The 20,968-nt window shown below is 32.8% G+C and overlaps 1 protein-coding gene across 10 annotated transcripts in view; it reads right to left on the reverse strand.

Moving 5' to 3' along the window:
* The window catches only part of LOC111697378 (voltage-dependent calcium channel subunit alpha-2/delta-3), a 38,964-nt gene extending 21,716 nt beyond the window's left edge, over window positions 1–17,248 (reverse strand). For 8 of the 10 annotated variants that reach the window (XM_023467367.1, XM_023467366.1, XM_023467362.1 and 5 more), the window contains exons 1-12: window positions 16,872–17,248; window positions 14,608–14,662; window positions 13,887–13,940; window positions 10,749–10,886; window positions 10,277–10,380; window positions 8,843–9,520; window positions 8,333–8,429; window positions 7,065–7,211; window positions 5,850–5,942; window positions 5,279–5,551; window positions 3,691–3,765; window positions 1,173–1,259 (exon numbers count right to left, since the gene is read on the reverse strand). In XM_023467367.1, coding sequence (XP_023323135.1) covers window positions 1,173–1,259; window positions 3,691–3,765; window positions 5,279–5,551; window positions 5,850–5,942; window positions 7,065–7,211; window positions 8,333–8,429; window positions 8,843–9,520; window positions 10,277–10,380; window positions 10,749–10,886; window positions 13,887–13,940; window positions 14,608–14,662; window positions 16,872–16,978 — 1,908 coding nt within the window. In that variant the 5' untranslated portion in view covers window positions 16,979–17,248. Of the gene's footprint in view, window positions 1–462; window positions 517–1,172; window positions 1,260–3,690; window positions 3,766–5,278; window positions 5,552–5,662; window positions 5,729–5,849; window positions 5,943–7,064; window positions 7,212–8,332; window positions 8,430–8,842; window positions 9,521–10,276; window positions 10,381–10,748; window positions 10,887–13,886; window positions 13,941–14,607; window positions 14,663–16,871 lie in introns of all 10 variants that reach the window. The other 2 variants (XM_023467361.1, XM_023467368.1) reach the window with 2 other exon arrangements.
* Window positions 17,249–20,968: the final 3,720 nt, after the last annotated feature.

The following is a 20,968-nucleotide window of genomic DNA, read 5'->3' on the forward strand; positions in this document are numbered from 1 at the left end:
CGGACTATACGCTGAACTGCGGTTAATCTTGAATAATCTGGGAGACACTTGATTTTGTCGGCAAGGAAAAATCTGCAGTGCGGATTTAAATAATGAACAATCGTGATATTTACAATTTTTCCAAAAATATTTACACTATACAAGTTACTAAACATTCGCCAAATACCCCATTTAGCATTCCCGATATACATATGTACAAACAGAAAGGATAAAAACCCCAAAACTGTACAGAGCAAGGCAACTGCACTGTGTACAAAGTTCGTTATTTATGTACTTGAGTACATATTTTAGTAGGTAAATAATGCATGAACATCTTTGAAGAACCTTTTAATCTAAAATGTACAATTTCAATGAACCAGTACACAGTACACTGTACAGTTTATATTTGCTATTACTCTGTACAGACGGAAGGGAGAATGCAGAAAACCTGCCGACACAGCTCAAAGGGTTTAAATGTCGAACCTTTCCGAACGGATTGGAAATTTCATTTGGTTTTAGTCCGAGAACCTCCAGAGTCTAAACCAAATATAAATCTGAGATCAGTCTCTTTATTCTTCTATCATCAGCATTTATATAAATATATATATACAGGAGATTATTGAATTGTTTAAACTTATCTGTTCCTCTGAATTTATATTCCAACAAAGTGTCCCCGCTCTCACGGGGATTAAGAAAGAAATAAAGCTGAAATTTCGTCATAATTTCGTTATGCTCGTGCTGGAGAACAAATATTCAGGTGCAAGATGTGCAACATACAAAGAGAGAAAAATATTGTTTTTTTTTGTCAAGAAAAAACTTTTAAAATGTTTAAAACTGATCTTGAGAGAACAACTTAAAGAGAGAGAGAGTTGGGTTTAAAATATTCAAAATCATCAATATTCTCAACATTATCATCAATAATACCGTCAACTAAAATCCTAAAGTTATAAGTAATCGTATCAATTAATCAACCAATCAATCAATCAATCCATCGATCAAATAAACAGTCTAAAGTATAGATTTAGTTACACTATTGATGGTTCAATGGTTTAAAATTTTATTCTTTAAAATGTTTTTTTACATGTCTAAATTTTTACTTTATTCTGTTTATTTGGCAAGAGGGGCTAAAAGGGACATTTTTGAGAAAGTATAAAGGCCAAGGGGGTATAAAAATTGATCAAAAAATAGCTTACCGTATGGTTTTTCTTATTATAGACTGGTATTGACACTGAGGTCATTAGTTTGTATCCTTTAAAGGATCCATCTTTACCCTGCGCCTCCTGAAATAGAAAAAAAATAAGAAACAAATTTTTTGCCAAAATTCTTAAACATTTATTTTTAATCTTGAGTGATTTTTTTAAACATTTAAAAGGAATTTAGTCTTTTTCTCAAACTCTGATATTCCGATTCTATAATCCCTACATCTTTGTAGTAGGTTGAGAGTATGTATTTCAAACTATGAATCCTAATCTAAGTTTGAATTATCTATGGTTTACATCATCAGGTTCTAAAGATACAGGGATTAGAAAACTTGAGTTTGTGGCAAAGGCTAATTTCCTTTGTACTTTTTAATCTTGAGTGAGATTTTTTAAAAAAGTATTTGGAAAATAAACACAGAAATAGTTAAACTATGTTTAAGTAAATTTCTTTTAGAATACAGCTGTGTTTATCTTTCATTTATCTTTCAAACATCAGTCATTTTAAATTAGTGATGTTAAAAATATGCAATATCATGCGATTAAAAATAGTTCATGCAAAAATTGAAACAAACCAAAAATTAGCACAAAATACATTGATGCGGGAAAAACTGAAATTTATCTTTCGACACATGAAAAAAAGAGATTTTTGGCCTGCTGACTTCTTCTCCTCCTTTTTTATATTTTGTTTTAAGATTGATTAATTAAAAAAATTTTATTTGCAAAAATAGAAAAGTTTGTTGAACAAACCACTTCTCGCCAAAATCTGTAGAGTGGAAAATGCACTTTTTTGTGCAATTCCGGAGTGCAGTTGAGTTAAACAATTTATACATTGTTATTTTTAACCAATTTCTGTATTTTGATAATTTAAAGAATAACTCGACATAGATTTATTTAAATATATCGTGGATATACCAAGCCGTTGGTGCATAAAGCTTCTACTTAATCTGCATGATGGCATGATGCTTAGAAAATTCAGATTTCCATGGAGTGTTATGGAAAGAAATGGTTAAGAGGGGTTGGGGGGATAGTTTTGATTGGGTCTCCCAATAAATATGAGAAGTATTTGGAGAATTAACATCGTCTTTGATTAAATTTTTTTAATTGGAATGGTGATAAGTTTTATGATTTCTAAGTAGTAGTTTAAGATTTTTTTTTGTACTTTCAAATTCAGATCTTAATCCAATATCTCCGGCAATTCCTAAAAGGTAGACCATATTTTAAAAAGCTGATAACAATTAACCTAGATTGAGCTGATCTGTAGAATTTTAAAATTTGAAATTGATTTGCAAAACAAGGTTCTTATCGAACATTAATCATATACAATTATAGGTCTTCCATGATAAGTATCATTAGAGCTTGTGGAGGTTTAGGATTAAATTTCAATTTTCAACTTAGAATTTTTCAAAGACGTCATTGAATTCAGAGTTAGGAGTTTATGCAGCTAGTTTAAACTTAAGCTCAGGTTTCAAAGAAATTGAGTCTTTTTTACCACAAACTCTGATTTTCTAATTCCTATATCTTTACAACCCAATGTCGTAGGACCTTAGATGTTTCAAACTTTGAATTCAAATTTGAAATATCAAAGGATTACACCATCAAGTTGCAATGATATAGGAATAAGACAAGTAAAGTTTGTGTCAAAGACTCAATTCCTTTATTAATAAATTATAGTTTTTTTTAAATAGGTACATTATCTAGTCCACTTACGTACAGTTATAATTCCTCAAGCACTGAAGTGTTTGAACTTAAACTCAGTTTTATCTGCATAAAGTCCAATATCTAGTTGTTATGTGAATTAAATTGTATTTATATACAGTAGGAACCATAAAATTGTGGAATAGAAAGAAGACAAAGGACTAAAATTATGATTATAAATTGTGTAATGCACACAACAACCCATTTCATTTCATAAGTTTAATTTCATGGCTACTGGTAAAACAATTTGCTTAAAAATAACATCAAAATATACAAGAGATGCTGAAAATTCTCTTCCTATAGTCCACAGTTTTATGGGTCTCACTGTCACAGTAGCATAAAGTATAAGCTGATGGAACTGAAGCAATTAATCTACAGGATTAGAGTGCTCCGGGTTCAGACCAATCGTTTAATCAGATGTAGCAGTCGAACACGAGGTATATGACTCTTCTCCCTGTTCTGCAGTACATGAGCTGGTCCGCCTGTACTCAACAGTTTAGATAGATCTTCTATCCGTCGTACATTCATCAGCTGATAAACATTTAGTTTATATATATATATGTACAATTCTTCTTTCCTAAACTATACTACCAAATAATAAACATAAGATTGAGGAGAAATAGAAAATTAAAAACATGCGTCGATCCATAAGTCATCTGACTGGACCTCAACTTTTAATTTGATCTTTAAAAAAATATCATAGAAATAAACATTTAATACATAAATTTCCCTTTAAACATAAAACATAGAAACATGCTGTAAACCATGGAGATGCTGTAACCCATGCAGGAGGAATCCGAACCAAAGAAAAACTTACGCGGAACGCGAGAGATAACTGTTTGGGAGGAATTGACCATTTTTCCACCTTAGCATCTATTATCTCACGAACCAGCTGGAAATGAAATATGTCGTCATTGTTTTATTACTATAACCTTTTTACACAAAAAAAACTTGAAAGTGTACAGTTTTGCGTCACTATTTTTGATATTATTAATCCTTTTCATTAAGTTTACCATGAAAAGAAACCAATGATCTTAGAGAATAGGATGAGATGATAGGAAACCAATGATATTAAAGAAAAGGATGAGATGATAGGAAACCAATTATACTAGAGAATAGGATGAGATGATAGGAAATCAATGATATTAAAGAAAAGGATGAGATGATAGGAAACCAATGATATTAGAGAAAAGGATGAGATGATAGGAAACCAATGATATTCGAGAAATGGATGAGATGATAGGAAACCAATTATATTAGAGAAGAAGACGAGATGATAGGAAACCCATGATATTAGAGAAGAAAATGAGATGATAGGAAACCAATGTCGATTCAGGAGAGGATTAGATGACAGGAAACTAATGATATTGGAAGAAAGAATGAGATGAAACCAATGAGATTATAAAAAAAGAATGAGATGATATGAAAGCAATGATAATAGAGAAAAGGATGATACATAATAAACTGATAAAGATAAAAGAAATTTAAGCCCCACCCCCACCCCCCACCCCTTCTGTAAACGCCCCTGTATGCAGCTTTCTAGATTAAAAAGTTTATAACAGCCCCTGAAATATCAGAGAAAGGGTTATATTGAATAAAGTTTGATTTGCATTTAATCTCCTGGATAATCTAAACGGGATGAACAAAAGTCCGATTATTACGCTTAATTTTACAGGATTTAAACGGACTGTTATTCTTGTTTAAACATTGGATCTTGAAGAAAACATTGCTTCAAACAATGCACCCAGCACAATAGCGCCCTGTGAACCTTTGCAGCCTCTTGGAGCTAACTTTGCAAAAAGTCAATGGTCATTTTTGAAATAAGTAGATTTTACATTTAAAATTAAGTAATTATTCTTATCATATCCTTTTGATTTCCATAGTTGCTTGTGATCACTGGCCATTTTGTGATCACAGGATACCTTGTGATCACTGGCTACCTTGTGATCACTGGCCACCTTGTGATCACTGGCCACCTTGTGATCACTGGCTACCTTGTGATCACTGGCTACCTTGTGATCATTGGTCACCTTGTGATCACTGGCTACCTTGTGATCACTGGTAACCTTGCGATCACTGGATACCTTGTGATCATTGGTCACCTTGTGATCACTGGTCGCCTTGTGATCACTGGTCACCTTATGATGTCTGGTAACCTTTTGAACCCTGGATACCTTGTGAACACTGGATACCTTGTGATCACTGGATACCTTGTGATCACTATATACCTTAATAAATCTGGTAACCTTGTGAACACTAGTTACTCTATAATAACTGGTTACCTAAAATCTGCCTGTAATCTATATATATCATATACCCTGTCACTCGATTTTATGATTCTTTCAATTTTAATATTGAAGATGAATATTAAAAAATGAGATTAATGTGCGAATAAAATATCCTACCCGTTCTTTCCTCTCTTCCTCTTTATTAAGTTTCTCTATATCTGCGTCCTTCAGATCCCATTTCCCATACGTCAGAAAGTTTTCCATCTGTTTCTTATCATGCAGACGGGTTAGTTTCTCCAGAGCTGCAATCTGCTGGCCTGATTCTCCTTCCTCCGTAGGTTGTAGATCTTTATCTCGTTGCATAGCAATAATCTTCCGATAGTTCTCCGTCCTTCTCTTCTGTCGAGCCCGTTCTCTGATATTCCAGAGCCAACGGGAGGTTTTAGGATCCTAATTAGGATATCAGGGGGTTAGTAATATTAGTAAAACAATTCAAATATTAAGTGTTAGGAAAATGAAAACCAGTTCTGTTAGTTCAAAGTTAGGTTCAAACCATCTTACGTGAATATGTCTCCTACTAGTAGGTTTTTGTAAACCTATTACCCACAAACTTCTACCATTAGGCACCTGTTTGTTACAAATTTTATACTATTTTCTTATCCAATTTTTTAGAATTATTTATTTTTGTTATTATTTTTTTTTCAAATTTATTTTTTAACCTTAAAATTTTTTATTTTATCTATTAGACCTCAATATCCGCATAAACTCCTGTCCAGCGTACTGGATGTTGCTCCCTGAGAAGAACCAGGGGTCTGGCCATTACAGGAATATACTTCAGAACCTGGAGAAAATATATCTTAGAAACATTACATGGATATTCTTCAGAACCTGGAGAAAATATCTTTCTTAGAAACATTAAAGGGATATACTTCAGAACCTGGAGAAAATATCTATCTTAGAAACATTACAGGAATATACTTCAGAACCTGGAGAAAATATATCGTAGAAACATTACAGGGATATACTTCAGAACCTGGAGAAAATATATCTTAGAAACATTACTAGGATATACTTCAGAAACTGGAGAAAATATCTATCTTGAAACATTACAGGAATATACTTCAGAACCTGGAGAAAATATCTTTCTTAGAAACATTACAGGGATATCAGGGACTTCAGAACCTGGAGAAAATATCTATCTTTAGAAACATTACAGGAATATACTTCAGAACCTGGAGAAAATATCTATCTTAGAAACATTACAGGGATATACTTCAGAACCTGGAGAAAATATCTTTCTTAGAAACATTACAGGGATATACTTCAGAACCTGGAGAAAATATATCTTAGAAACATTACAGGGATATACTTCAGAACCTGGAGAAAATATCTTTTTTAGAAACATTACTGGGATATACTTCAGAACCCGGAGAAAATATCTATCTTGAAACATTACAGGAATATACTTCAGTACCTGGAGAAAACATCTATTTTTGAAAACTTGAAAAAAACTGATTGCTGGATTGGTACTTAAATTTTCTAATCAGTTTATCTTTGCTTCTTTATATATGAATTTTGTTGGATCAAATAGTCAAAGTTTTAAATGCCAAAGGTTTTAAAGAACCCAAAATTAAAAATGATAGTTAGTTCCTTTTACAATTATAGAAGAAAATGATTATTTCATAAACAGACAAGAAAAAAGATTCAAGTAAGACATTTGTAATATCATTGTTTCTAAAAATTATTTTTTGTTAAATTCCATTTTAAAGACCAACCAGATAATTTTGATTATAAATAAAGTTTTAATGAAGAGTTAAAATACTTTTAAAAATCATGTTTTTGTAAACAGTTTCAATATGTCCAAACTAAAAAACCTTTAAATTTTCATGTTCAGTGGGAAACACTGTCTATTAAAATATTTGATATGAAAAATGTTGTTTTTATCCCTGAGCATGTTTCTCACCTGTTCCTTGACTTCAGCCAGTGTTGTTACATGAGTAAAATATCCCTTGTTGGTGCAGGCCATCCATTTAGCAGCTTCGAGATCAGAGATCTCTCGTCCTATCAGGTACGTGAACATTCGAACCTTCTTCTCAGGCTCATTAAACTCCTAAACAGAATAGTAAATTAAAATTATTACTTGCATCAAACTTGAATTATCTAAAACCTTTCTTCAATTTGAACCGTACACAATGAATCAGTGAAATCTTTGGTTTCCAGTTTCTTTTTGGGCCGCACTGGGTGCTGAGCTTTCCCCTGGACAAATACCTGTGTACGCCCTGAAGGTTTAAACCTTTGGCTTAATGATCATAATTTCAGATATCAAAGACCCACGACATTAGTTTGCAAAAAGTGGAAGTTAGAAGAGTGATCAGTTGTTAAAAAACGCGAATATTTATAACAAAATAATTTTTACTTGTTAAAACGGCCATTTTCTTCATCATTTAAATAATTTTAAGACAGAATCTGCAATTTACGAGAATAACTTCTTTTAATTTTTAGAATTTGCTTTGAATATATGTCTGATATATTTGCAGGCTGTAAGTAGGTAAATGCATTACTGGTTTTTAATCTGTTTTAATACATTAGGAAAGCTATGAAAAATTTTTCACATGACAAATAACAGGAAAACAGGGACTATTAGCATAATTTGAAACCTCCATGCAAGATTGCAATGTCAGATTTAAAACGGTCCCCTAGAAGGCTTTGTCTTATCAAGTATGAAATTAAAGGGACTGATGCCGTACTTTTACGCGTCCAATTTACAGCTTTAATCTTGGAACCTTGATCTGAGTAACAATGAGAAAGATATTGTCATTATTCAATCCTAGAAAAGATCAATTCTAACAATTTCCTCCCTTGTCTCTCCAATAAACCTTTAAAGAAATGAAAACAAGAATATCTCCATCTTTCTCGAGTTTTAAGAGTAACGTTGTGAATCTGGAAAGTAACAAGATCGTTAAGTCTGCTCTCGTCATAGTACATTTTCTGTTTGAAAATAAATACTTAACTATTTAAATGGCGATCACTTAAAAATACGTTGATATAACCCTTAATAGAAGCCATCTTGTTGTGACAGGGAGGGTGGTTAATGAGAACGCTCTAGGGATATAAGAAAAAGTATAAGCGAGTAAGTTTGGAAAATCAAAAAGGCGTTGCGACGGTTCAAAGTCGACCTGGTCTTGAAAATTGATGCGTATTTGTCTTAATCTGCAGTGTTGTATGGTGTACCTGGAATATAGTTTGGAACTTGTATGGAACTCCGTCTGTCACCAACATAATTGCTCGGTTGCAGTTTGCTCCAAGCTTTCCAGATCGCGACTTCAAACTGAAATATTCACAGAATCAATTCTTAAATTCAAATAAATTAGGATTCAATTTGAAATATGAATATTTGTCCAGATTTAACTTTCTCAAATAGTCCTGGAATTAACTAATGTATTTTGGACTTATAACTGAAAATATTTCCGGAATAGAAATTCGGATTTTTCTAATTAAACTGAAATATTCACAAGGTAAGAAATTTTATAAACTCAATCTGAAACATGCAAATTCGGATTACGAACTTTGATTTGATTTTAAGCTTATTATTTTTGGATTTACATGCTTTACTAATTCGAACAAAATCATTAAAACTTTTATCTCGGCTAAAATGAATGAAATACTAATATTCTTAAAGTCGGAGACCGCATCTAGATTTTATCTGTAAGTATAATAATAATATCCCGGTTAGAGTTTTACCTGTATTTCTCCAGTAAGGAGAAAGCACTGGTGAGTGCAGCTGTAAAGTTTGCAATCTCCTCGGTTTCAATATTATTCACAGCTTCCGTAAACTCCGCAATATTCTCTGTAGTTGCTTGAACCAGCTCTGGTTCTCCGTCAGCATCTGTAAAGCAGGGAACTAGAGGACGGGTCTCGTCGGAGAAGGTTAGAATCGTTAGGAAATCATCTTCTCCGAGGGTCTCCATGATATTGAGAACAACATGCTTTGCAATCTCCTTCCTAAGTCCTGTCATGGATCCTGATGTGTCGAGAAGAATAACTAAATCTTTGGAGCTTGCTGCTGATTTGATATACCAATCTCTCATCCTTGCATCATACATATCTGGGTCGTCCTCATAGGTCAACCATTTGATTGCTGGATACTGTCGGAGAAACCCAGTGCTGGATCCAAAATATTGCCAGGAGAGGGACGGATCTCTCTCATAGTTATCCCTAAACGTATCGTCCAGCTTCTTACTCCAGTCTATAGCATTGATCACCTTCGGTTCACCGTCAAACACGTTGGTTGGGACGTGGACAGAGCTCCGGGATGTATTAACGGGGATACCGGAGAAATGTGGGTTTGCATTTAGGTTGAGACGAGAGTATCCTGGAGCATAGTATTCATCCTCCGGGGATCTGTACTGAGACAAATACCTGAAAAAAACGTTTTATAGTAATCATTAGATCCAAACCAACATAACATCGCACCCTATTTATAGATGATCATAATTTGTTGCTAGTTCTAAAGGCGATCCACAAGAACTTAAGATCCATGCCATATTATCCTAAAATTACCTATCCTAAAATTACCTAATCCTAAAATTACCTATCCTAAAATTACCTATCCTAAAATTACCTATCCTAAAATTACCTATTCTGAAATTACCTATCCTGAAATTACCTATCCTAAAATTACCTATTCTGAAATTACCTATCTGAAATTACCTATCCTGAAATTACCTATCCTAAAATTACCTATTCTGAAATTACCTATCCTGAAATTACTTATCCTGAAATTGCCTATCTTGAAATTACCTATCCTGAAATTACCTATCCTGAAATTACCTATCCTGAAATTACCTATCCTAAAATTACCTATTCTGAAATTACCTATCCTGGAATTTCCTATCCTGAAATTACCTATCCTGAAATTTCTAATCCTAAAATTACCTATCTTGAAATTACCTTTCCTAAAATTACCTATCCTAAAATTACCGATCCTAAAATTACCTATCCTGAATTTACCTATTCTAAAATTACCTATCTTAAAATTACCTATTCTGAAATTACCTATCCTAAAATTACCTATCCTAAAATTACCAATCCTAAAATTACCTATTCTAAAATTACCTATCCTGAAATTACCTATCCTAAAATTACCTATCTTTAAATTACATATCCTAAAATTACCTATCGAATTCCCCAGAGCCTCCGGCATCTCCTTCTGGGAGAACATTAAGCTTCTTAGCATTCACATAATGATATCTTCCTTCTGCTAGTCGGGCTCCACGTTCCTAAATTAAACAATTCCAATTCTTAACCCTAAACAGGCTGGGGGGGGGGGGGGTTTGGCACCCCCCGGTGTTCTTTTTTTGTCCTAGCACTCTCATTTTTGACACTATCACGGTGAAATTCTGTGTCTTTCAATGAAAAGAAATTTAAAGGTTTTTTTTAGTAAATTATTTTTTTAAATTTATAGGTTAGGGTAAAGGGCGGAAAAAAAGTCCGGTTTGTGAAAAAAAATACAAAATAGGCCATAACTTTTTTTGTGACTAAAACCACAGATATAAAAACTATATTTTTGAAAAGCCCTTGAAAAATGCATGTAGAAACATGTAGAAACTTTAAGATTTGTTTAAAACGATCAAGCAGTTTTGGTTACCTTGTCATATTTATGATCCAGGGCAATATTTTCAGCTAACTCCATAATCCTCTTGATAGCATCAATCTTGTGCTGCATCATGATCTGAACCTCAGCAGCCATTGCTCGGACCAATACAAACCCATCAACCTCATCAACCTGAACAATAAACTTATCAACCTAAACAATAAACTTATCAACATAAACAATAAACTTATCAACATAAACAATAAACTTATCAGCCTGAACAATAAACTTATCAACCTGGACAATAAACTTATCAACCTGAACAATAAACTTATCAACCTGAACAATAAACTTATCAACATAAATAAATAAACTTATCAATCTGAACAATAAACTTATCAACATAAACAATAAACTTATCAACATAAACAATAACCTTATCAACCTGAACAATAAGCTTATCAACATAAACAATAAACTTATCAACATAAAAAATAAACTTATCAACATAAACAATAAACTTATCAACATAAACAATAAACTTATCAACCTAAACATTTAACTTATCAACCTGAAAAATAAGCTTATCAACATAAACAATAAACTTATCAACCTGAACNTATATTGAATTCACCCCCCCTGTCATTCGTGTTATAGTGTCTAGCACATATTTGAAGATATATTGCAAACCCTTGTATAGAGGTGAACCCTTAACAAGATTGAATTGAGTTTAGTTTAGCTCCAAGATATTCAATATTTCGTCCTTCTCAATATTTTCCTGTTGCAATATTCAAACATAAATCTTATGTCGAAACCTTAACCTATATACATATTTATATACATATATTTATATTTTCAAAAATATATTTGCTTTAGCTTTGCATAGAAGTACACTACAGTTTGTCTGAAAAATATTGAGGTATCAAAAATAATCTTTGCCAAGAAGAGTTAGACAGCATAAGCGCGAATTCAAAATATTATAATACTATATATGTATATATATATACTTGTTATTCTTTATCTAGGGCAAGGGTAGGCCATAAGAGAATTTTTTAACAGTACAAAAGTACAAAAAAATAAATCTTGAATACACAATGAACTCGGTTTCGGTGGCTAAAAACTGGTGCAGAACCTGGTGGGAGGCAAGGCACTAATGCAAGATAAGTTAATTCCTATGACCAGAATATTTCATAGATTATTTTTGTAAAAAAGGATTCCATGTCAGGCTGTGACATACGTCTTGTGTTTACTTTTCTGCCCAGAGACAGTACACTGCAGTACAAAAAATGCGTACACCTCTGAAATAACTTTCCTTGCATTACAACCTTGGTGGGAGTGGAAGGGAACAGGCCATGCAAAGAAGGCCGTTAGAGGGGGGGGGGGTTTCGATTATTTTTAACACAGACCAATTTAAATATATTTCCCTTGTCTGTCTGTTTGTTTGTCCTTGTATTCCCTATCTTAAAATGCTGGGTTTGATTTCGTGTTTCGGTTCAAGTCCTGTTTCGAATGTTTTTGTTGACAAACAACCAATATAAATAGTACAGTTACCGAAACTGAGTTCATTTTGAATTAAAGAATTTGGTGTTCTCTGAGTACAAAATTCTCTTATGGCCTTACCCTAGCCTTGATCTAGGGTTTGTTCCCAAAAAGAGGTTAAACGGCTGAACCAATTGAGCCAAAATTTGTTATTCTACGGCCAATCAGATTGAAACTAAGCTTTTAAAGAATTTTCTCCCAAAATGTTTGAAAATTCAACGAAAAGACAAAAAAATTGTATTTTGTGAAACTGTAAATGTATATAAAATATATATAAAATATATACAAAATATAAAGTATACAGCTGAATCAGAAACAGATGTTATCAATCAAAGGTTTGCTTCTTTTTTTATTCAATATTTTTTCTTTCCCAGTAATCCTTTCATTCTAATACTTCTGATAATCTGATTAAAGAGACTGTTTACGTAAATTCTAGTGACCCTCTCTATCAGGGATTCTTGCCACCGATTCACAATGCTAGCCTGTAAATCTGTGTCCCAGCAAAAGTGACGACGATAATCTTGTTTTTATACCTGAAAATTGTTCATTTTCAATTCATACCCCACCGGTGTACATTTGAATATCCGAGCTTTGCAATCCTTCTTTAGACTGTACCGCCAATTTAAAATTACAAAAGCGGCAGAGGAGTGTGAATTGCGGGTTTTCTTTCAAAGTGAATTGCAGATTTATGCAACCTAGCAGAGGGAAAGAATGAAAATGAAAGAAGGTTAAAGGTATAAATGTTTAGTTAGAGGTCACATGAAACAATACTGACGGGAGTGATGGTCCCTTTAGTTGGGGGTCACATGAAACAATACTGACGTGAGTGACAGTCCCTTTAGTTGGAGGTCACATGAACCAATACTGACAGGAGTAATGGTCCTCTTAGTTATGGTCCCTTTAGTTGGGGGTCACATGAAACAATATTGACAGGAGTGATGGTCCCTTTAGTTAGGGGTCACATGAAACAATACTGACGTGAGTGACGGTCCCTTTAGTTGGGGGTCACATGAACCAATACTGACGAGAGTGACGGTGTCCCTTTCAAATTGTAAGATTTGACGACGTTTTTTTTGCGGCTAAGTGTTTAGCTCATCAGTCACTTTATTTTTTTGGGTTTCAAAATCAATTCAAATGTTTTTCTTAAATGAACAGAAATATGAATTTTCAATAGATATTAAACTTTGTTGAAACTTATTTAAAGTTTTACAAGGATACATATTTTGTTGGTTTAGTTTCTAATTAAGAATTTAAATAAACTAATCTGGAGAGAACCTTTATACTCATGTATCTTGTTTTAAAGTGTCTGAATATATACGAGTCTTTGCCACAAACTTAATTTTTTAATCCTCATATCTTTTCAACCTGATGGTTTTAATCTTTGATATTTCAAGCTTAGGTTATTTGACCTTACAGAGTATATATAGTTTGGATTATATACGGTCTACGACATTAGGTTGCAAAGATTTGAAATTTAATGTTTGTGAAAAAGAATCAATTCCTTTAGTTTTAAATCCAATAGTATCTTTCTTTCATCTAAATTTGCATTGTCTTTTAATAGAATTATAACTTAGTAAGCTAGCAATATTTTGAAAATTGGTTATGTTCATATTTTTTCTCCAAAAGTATAATTTTTATTTATTGCAAACTTACGTTGAGGTTAGGATTGGTTTCATACTGTTGTTGAATGCTCTCTCGCCTTGTTGCCTAAATTAGGATTTATCAGTCACTCAGATAATTACCAAATATTTTACCCTCAGGATAAATAGGAAATTGAATCCGAGGCGAAAACATTTGAATTTGAGTTAAATATTTTGAAAATGAGTTCAAGTGATCTAAATCAATACCTTGCGTTACCCCTCTCAGTATTTGCGAAAATAAATAAATAGCCATGAATATTAAAAAACTAAATATCTGCAACATTCCATTATTAGAAAGTGAAGAATACGACATTTGATGAATTATTTCGATGTATGACTTATTTCCTGGTTTAACTGTACATAACACTATTTACCTGGCTAAGAGATTGTACATAAGACTATTTACCTGACCTAGATATCGTACATATCACTATTTACCTGACTAAGAGATTGTACATAACACTAATTACCTAACTAAGAGATAGTACATAGCACTATTTACCTGACCTTGATATCGTACATAACACTATTTACCTGACTAAGAGATTGTACATAACACTATTTACCTGACTAAGAGATTGTACATAACACTATTTACCTGACTAAGAGATCTTGATATCGTACATAACACTATTTACCTGACTAAGAGATTGTACATAACACTATTTACCTGACTAAGAGATTGTACATAACACTATTTACCTGACTAAGAGATTGTACATAACACTATTTACCTGACTAAGAGAATGCCAAAGATCTGTTCCGAACTTTTGTCCCCATCTACTCACACTGAAAAATAGATATATACAGTGGGACTCATAAAACTCTGAAATAAGAAGACGACAACGTAACTTAAAGGGTCTGTAGACGATATTTAAAGTGACAATTCATGCATAGAGGTAAAACCAATTTACATCTGTGCATCTTAACAGCTGTGTCTGATTAAAAACTAATGATTTTAAATACAAAATAAAAGCAACTAGCGCAATTTCTGCTTACGGAAACAACGAAGAATCCTTTTATTATAAAATAGAAGAAGTAGAAAAACGACAATATAATCCACATTTTTAATTAGATACAGGTGTCAAGGGTATCGTTGTTAAAAGAGCATGCTCCTCTAGAAACTACGACGACATTACAGTTTCTCTTCAAGTTATTATTTTAATTAAATAGTCCAATAAACATATAACACAGCAATTATGCAGTAAACCACAGCTCCCCATATCACTTTAATAGTTTATTTTTTCACTACTGGTAAACTATTGTCTGTATTGTATATGTCTCTGAACAGTTTTATGATAAATACTTTCTTCCATTTCAAAACGGAGACTCTAATGCCTCAATAAAGATTTTAGTTAAAATATTGCTGTATAACATTATGATATTATCCTATTTTGTATTTACGATATTTTAGCATTGTACTTTCTCCATGTTTAGGGAATACAAGTGCTTTTTTGATCTACAGAGCGTCCCATATCATATTTGACTATCTCCAAAATTTAACACTAAAACACGAACATAATACACAAAAAACCTAGTATTTTCTCCAGCAAATCTTTATGTTAGCAATATACAATTTTTTAATGATTCGTTCTCTTAAAAAGTTGCAAATAAAAGTTATAACACGATCCAATATGATGTTAGACACCTTTACAACAGTAGCACGGCTAAAGGAAATAATAATTTTTACTTCGAAAATAAGTACCCTCCCCCCCCCTCCCCCCAACACTAAGCCTAAACCTCCGTTTTCAAGTTCTGTTCTTGTGTTTAAAACTTTTAATTGCTTAAAGATGGAAAATAATGTCGGATAATTAAAAGTTTTTTTCTGTTTATTGTATTGTATTGTATTGTATTGTATTGTATTGTATTGTATTGTATTGTATTGTATTGTACACCGTATATATCTACACAGCCTACAGTCTACACTGTACATTTCAAATTGTGCATGTAATAAAATTTCTATTTCAAAGACTTAAAATTTAATGAATTTTTTTGTTTTCCGATTGGGTTTCTTATTGGAGTCCTTTTTTTAGATATTATCCCTTGAAAATCATATTTATCTCCATGGGGGGCTTACCCCCAACAGCCCCCCCCCTGTAAGCACATCTGAACATGTTTAATCTTTATAAAACTTTTAAATGAGATGGTGATAATCTAAAACTTTTAATTTGAAGTAATTAAGTGTCTACTTCATGAAAACCATCTGATCTAAATTTTCAAAAAATTTAGATCAACTAAGCTCACAACTTTAGAATGAGATATCCTTAATCCCGTTTACTTAATCTGAGTATCCAATGGAAACACTTTTGATTTTCTTCTTAAACCATTCTTTCTTGTATATAGTAGAGAAAAATCAATTACCGGTTTTAAAAAATAATTCTGTTTCGTATATTAATCTTAAATGGCGCGTAAAATTTTAAATTTATTGACTTCATGTACGCGACTCTGATTGGTTGAATTTTATACACTTTTCAGGATACAAGTACATGATTAGGTTAGTCTCGATATTAAGAAAAAGAGAGGATAAAGCATTAATCTCGATATCCAGCATTCTAAAGTTTTCAGCTCTGTTCATCTAAAATGTTTGTAATGTTTGTAATGTTTGTAATGTTTGAAATGTTTGTAATGTTTGTAATGTTTGTAATGTTTGAAATGTTTGTAATGTTTGTATTGCAAAAAGTTTGAATACAAATGGAATAAAAAATGTTTTAACTGTGATATACAATATTGCAGATTGTGGTCTGTAGTTAAAGAAGGCAACAGAAGGAACCAAATCAATCCAAAATGTAAAAAATTATAATATTACAATTTTCAGGAAGAAAATTGATTGTCGTCTTCCTTCTTTCTTGTAACTATGAAATTATAATAATTATCTTATTTTATGAGATATGGCAGTAGAATGAAGTACATATTATATTGAATATCAAGGTATAGACGAATATAGAACCGACTATACAGCTGAAGTATTAGACCGGTCAAATAAGTCAAAAATACTTACGTTTCTGCATCAATAGGATTAGAGTTCTTGGGAGGGAAGTTTTGTCCCACTGAGAGCGCAACCACTAGAAGAACAATTACGGAGCAGGCTTTATACCCACACCCCATTATTCTATATAAACCTTCAGCTTAGTGGGTCAACTTAACATGACAGTATGAATGAGTGTGGAGTACTGGCCACTAGTCTCTCCACCTATGTGCTCGGATAGGAAAGCTCTCTATCTCTTGTTCCCTTTATCCGGATATAAGTTGTTCGGGAAACTATAAACTCTGATAATTGAATAAGAAACGTTGATATAATCTGTATATCTACACTTTATTTACTTGTCGACGTATTGTCTGTTTTGTGTCGAGGTTGGTATATACTGGTGTGTAGAGGCCAGATATACAGTATACATCCACCTCGAGGATACAGAGGATATATCGACCTACAAGCTTTCTCGGCCTCTCAGGGTCAGGAGAACCCAGGAAACCAGAACCAGTCCGCTGCACTGCAAAACAACATTAATTCTCTTATTTAAAATAAACTCCAACCCCGCCCTCTTGCCCCCCCCCCTCTACCATCCAACCCTCCGGGTAAGACAGCAGTAAATGCTGAATACATTTAACCCGGAGAAAACCATCCCTGCTTATATGTGTAGTGGGCGAGGGTACCCGGAGCTAAGATCGTGTCACGAGATAATAAATCCAATGTTCCGATATATTGCAGATTCAACCATCTCTACCCAATATATTTTATCAGAAATGAATATGACTTGTATCTCTTCATTTTCTCTTCATCCTAAGATATAGGAGGAGAAAGTGGGATGGGGGGAGGGAGGGGGGGGGGATATCTAGGGGAAAAAGAGAATTAATTTCTAAACCTACTCACCAAGCACTACAACAACTACATCCTAACGAGACAATAATACCTTGCTTGATATTTTCTTAACCTTTCTTCGAATCCTTAAATCTCAATTTAGTTTTTAGGAATGATAAATTTCATGATGTCAAAAGGTATCAAATATATATATTTATATATACGTATCCTGAAGATTGCCGAACATGAAACATAACGTTGAATGATACAATACAATTTATTATTTGTGTTGAATACTTCTACTCATTCATTTCTCATTATAGGTGGCAAAGATATAGGGATTAGAAATCTAGTATTTGTTACGAATGGCTAGTCTTTGTGGTAAATGTTAATCTCTTTCAATGCAGTTATTATAAAACTAAATTTCTATTTTTTTCAAAATAAAATAGATATCTGCATTGGGACACTGCAGACACAACTGTGGAATAGGAAGACGACATTTAACCAATTTTATGTGGATTCGATGTTTAGTTATATTGTGAGGCAGTTCTGTAAATATCTCAAAATTTGTTTATAAAAAATATTTTTTATTGTTAGCTATATATATTTGATTTTTATATTCTTTTACTTAACGTAAATCTAGACAAATGTTAAGGTTCCAAAAGGGAAACTCGGGAGTTTCGTTAAACTATTCTATTTAAAATTTCTGCTGAACACTTTACAATATTTGTTGGGACTTTTTATAATCATAACTTCAAATTAATTGTCGTCTTCTTAAACTATAGTTTAATGGGTTCCACTGTATCCAAAGAGTGCCGTAAACGATTTAGAGTGGTAACTCTTAAGCTTTGCAAGGTTTGCAACAGGTTTTATTTGAATTTGTTAGACTTTGGACTACAAAGTTTTGCACTTTCAGATTGCAAAGATAAAAAAATTCGAGCAAGAGGCAAGTGTTAAATTTTTCAAAAGTAAACTTTACAGCTGATTGGTTAAGAGAACAGAAGAGACCTAGGGATTCAACCATGGAGAAATACAAGAATCATAAGAAGTCGTTGCATAATGCATAAAACGGCCAAATTTCTTCAACAAAATCTTGTAATTTAAACCATTTACTCCAATTTTTTACCTAAAAATTTCCCCTTTTTTATCTCCATAGAAGGGGGGGGGCTAGCCTTATCTAGATCATCACAATAAGAACATGTTTCAATAAATATGTGAATAGTTTACTCTGAAGACGTGAATATTTATTTAATATTCGGCTGATGAACCGCATACAAGATTTGTTTACATATGTCTAAATCTGTATCCGTTGTAATGCTCTAGGAGATATTCAAACTAATTTTACCGCAAAATAAACATCAAAACAAAACTAAGCTACCACTCAGAGATAAAAGAGTTACAGAGATCGATTATCAGGGATATTTAAAGATCCTTTGGATATGAAACACAAAATCTTCAAAAAAAGACTAAATCCATAAATGTTATGTTTCATGTTTAAAATTGGAGTATTTCTTTAAAAGTTGTAAAACTTAACCCCTGATTGGGTATTATGTTCAACAAGTGGCCATGAGATGGCACTCTAAAAACCTATCGTAAAAACGTAGCATGTCGTGCCGGGTCAACTTAGGCCTACGTAGCCCACCCTGTGAAATTGAGATAAGCAGTCTGCGTAGTCTGTGCTACATCTTGTAGATCTGATAAGGATATGTACCTTCGTTGCAAAAGGAATTGAGTTTTAGTCAGAAACTCAAATTTTCTAATCCCTTTATTTTTACAAACTTTGACTATTATATCTAACAGAATTCATGGTTTCAAATATTATTGGTCCACAACATCAGGTTGAACTATCGTAGGTATTAAAAAATAGGGTTGTGGCAAAAAACTTGGTTCTTTTACATATTCATGCTAGGATCCAAGAACACACCGTTTAAAATATGAAATGGAACTCTTGCATTGTGGATATCAAGCTCAATGTTTGATCTTGATCTTTGTTAATCTGCAGATCTTTGTTCGTTCTTTATTGGATTCGACCTGAAATGAAGAGATTAGGCATGAACTCCTCAAATTAATAGTTCCCACGGTAGATTTTGAGATCAATCGATCGCGATTATGAGTATCAAACACGGAAGTTTATAGCTCTGTTCACCAAAACACAACTGCAGTTTCTTCGCTCACATGCCGGAATTAGTGATTAGCGACAGTAGTTTAACTTACCATGGATAGTTGAACTATGGGAAATAAACCCTCAGTCACATATACTTGCCTTTCCCCGCCTTCAAGACAAGGGAACCATGTTAACATGATCGCGCTGGACTAGCTACAGCTGGTTACTAACAAACGATGAGACTTCAGAGACGTTTGTACGAAATTATCTTATGTGAACTGCAACTGTAAAATTGTTTGTTCTTCCTCTCAAAATCATTAATTCTGTCATTAAAAGACTATATTCAAGACAAAAGTGTCTAAATAACCTTGAGATCATCATATTGTAAGAGTTTAGGTCGTCTTTACAGTTTCATCCTTTCTCTCTGTTCAATGATCAACGTATAAGTAGCATTTGCATTGTATAAGACGTTTTTTACCTGTATCTATTAAATCTACGACAGCTTTTAAACATTTCTGTAAAAATCTTGCAGAGACCACATTTTAAGATGACAATTCAAATAATTCTATTCTAATTCATGCATCTTTCTAGAGGATTTTTCTGATTCTCATGTTTTGTATGTGCTACGCAATACGTATATATATTCTAATAAATACTACGTAAAAATAGATCTATGAAAGAAATTATAACTTATAAGTAAGTATAAATGTGGAAATTAAATATCGTCTTTGTTTGCCCTTCATTTAGACTTTTCCCACATTTTACATAAAATGTTGCATTCGTCAATATTACAGTATTTCCAATAAAAAGTGGGACGGGAAAGGGTAAATCCCATTTCGGAAAAATTTGGAAGTTTTGGCCTTCCTTAAAAAATAATCTTCTACTTTGCTTCTTATCCTCTAAACTAGAGTCCCTTTAATCCTAATCTACTTTGCTTCTTATCCTATAAACTAGAGTCCCTTTAATCCTAATCTTCTTTGCTTCTTATCCTACTCCTAGAGTCCATTTAATCCAATAAACTAGAGTTAAGCTGTTTTTATGTTATTTAGAAAAAACCACAGAGAGGGGGGATTAAAGCCACCCCCCCCCCACCATGATAGGGTTTACATAAATGTTCAAGGATTCCTGTAGTCCCTGTACTTACAGCGATATAGTTAAAAATCTTATCATGGCGCTTTTCTAAAGATAAAGTAAC

Source organism: Eurytemora carolleeae, unplaced genomic scaffold, assembly GCF_000591075.1.
Source record: "Eurytemora carolleeae unplaced genomic scaffold, Eaff_2.0 scaffold290, whole genome shotgun sequence".
NCBI lineage: Eukaryota > Metazoa > Arthropoda > Copepoda > Calanoida > Temoridae > Eurytemora > Eurytemora carolleeae.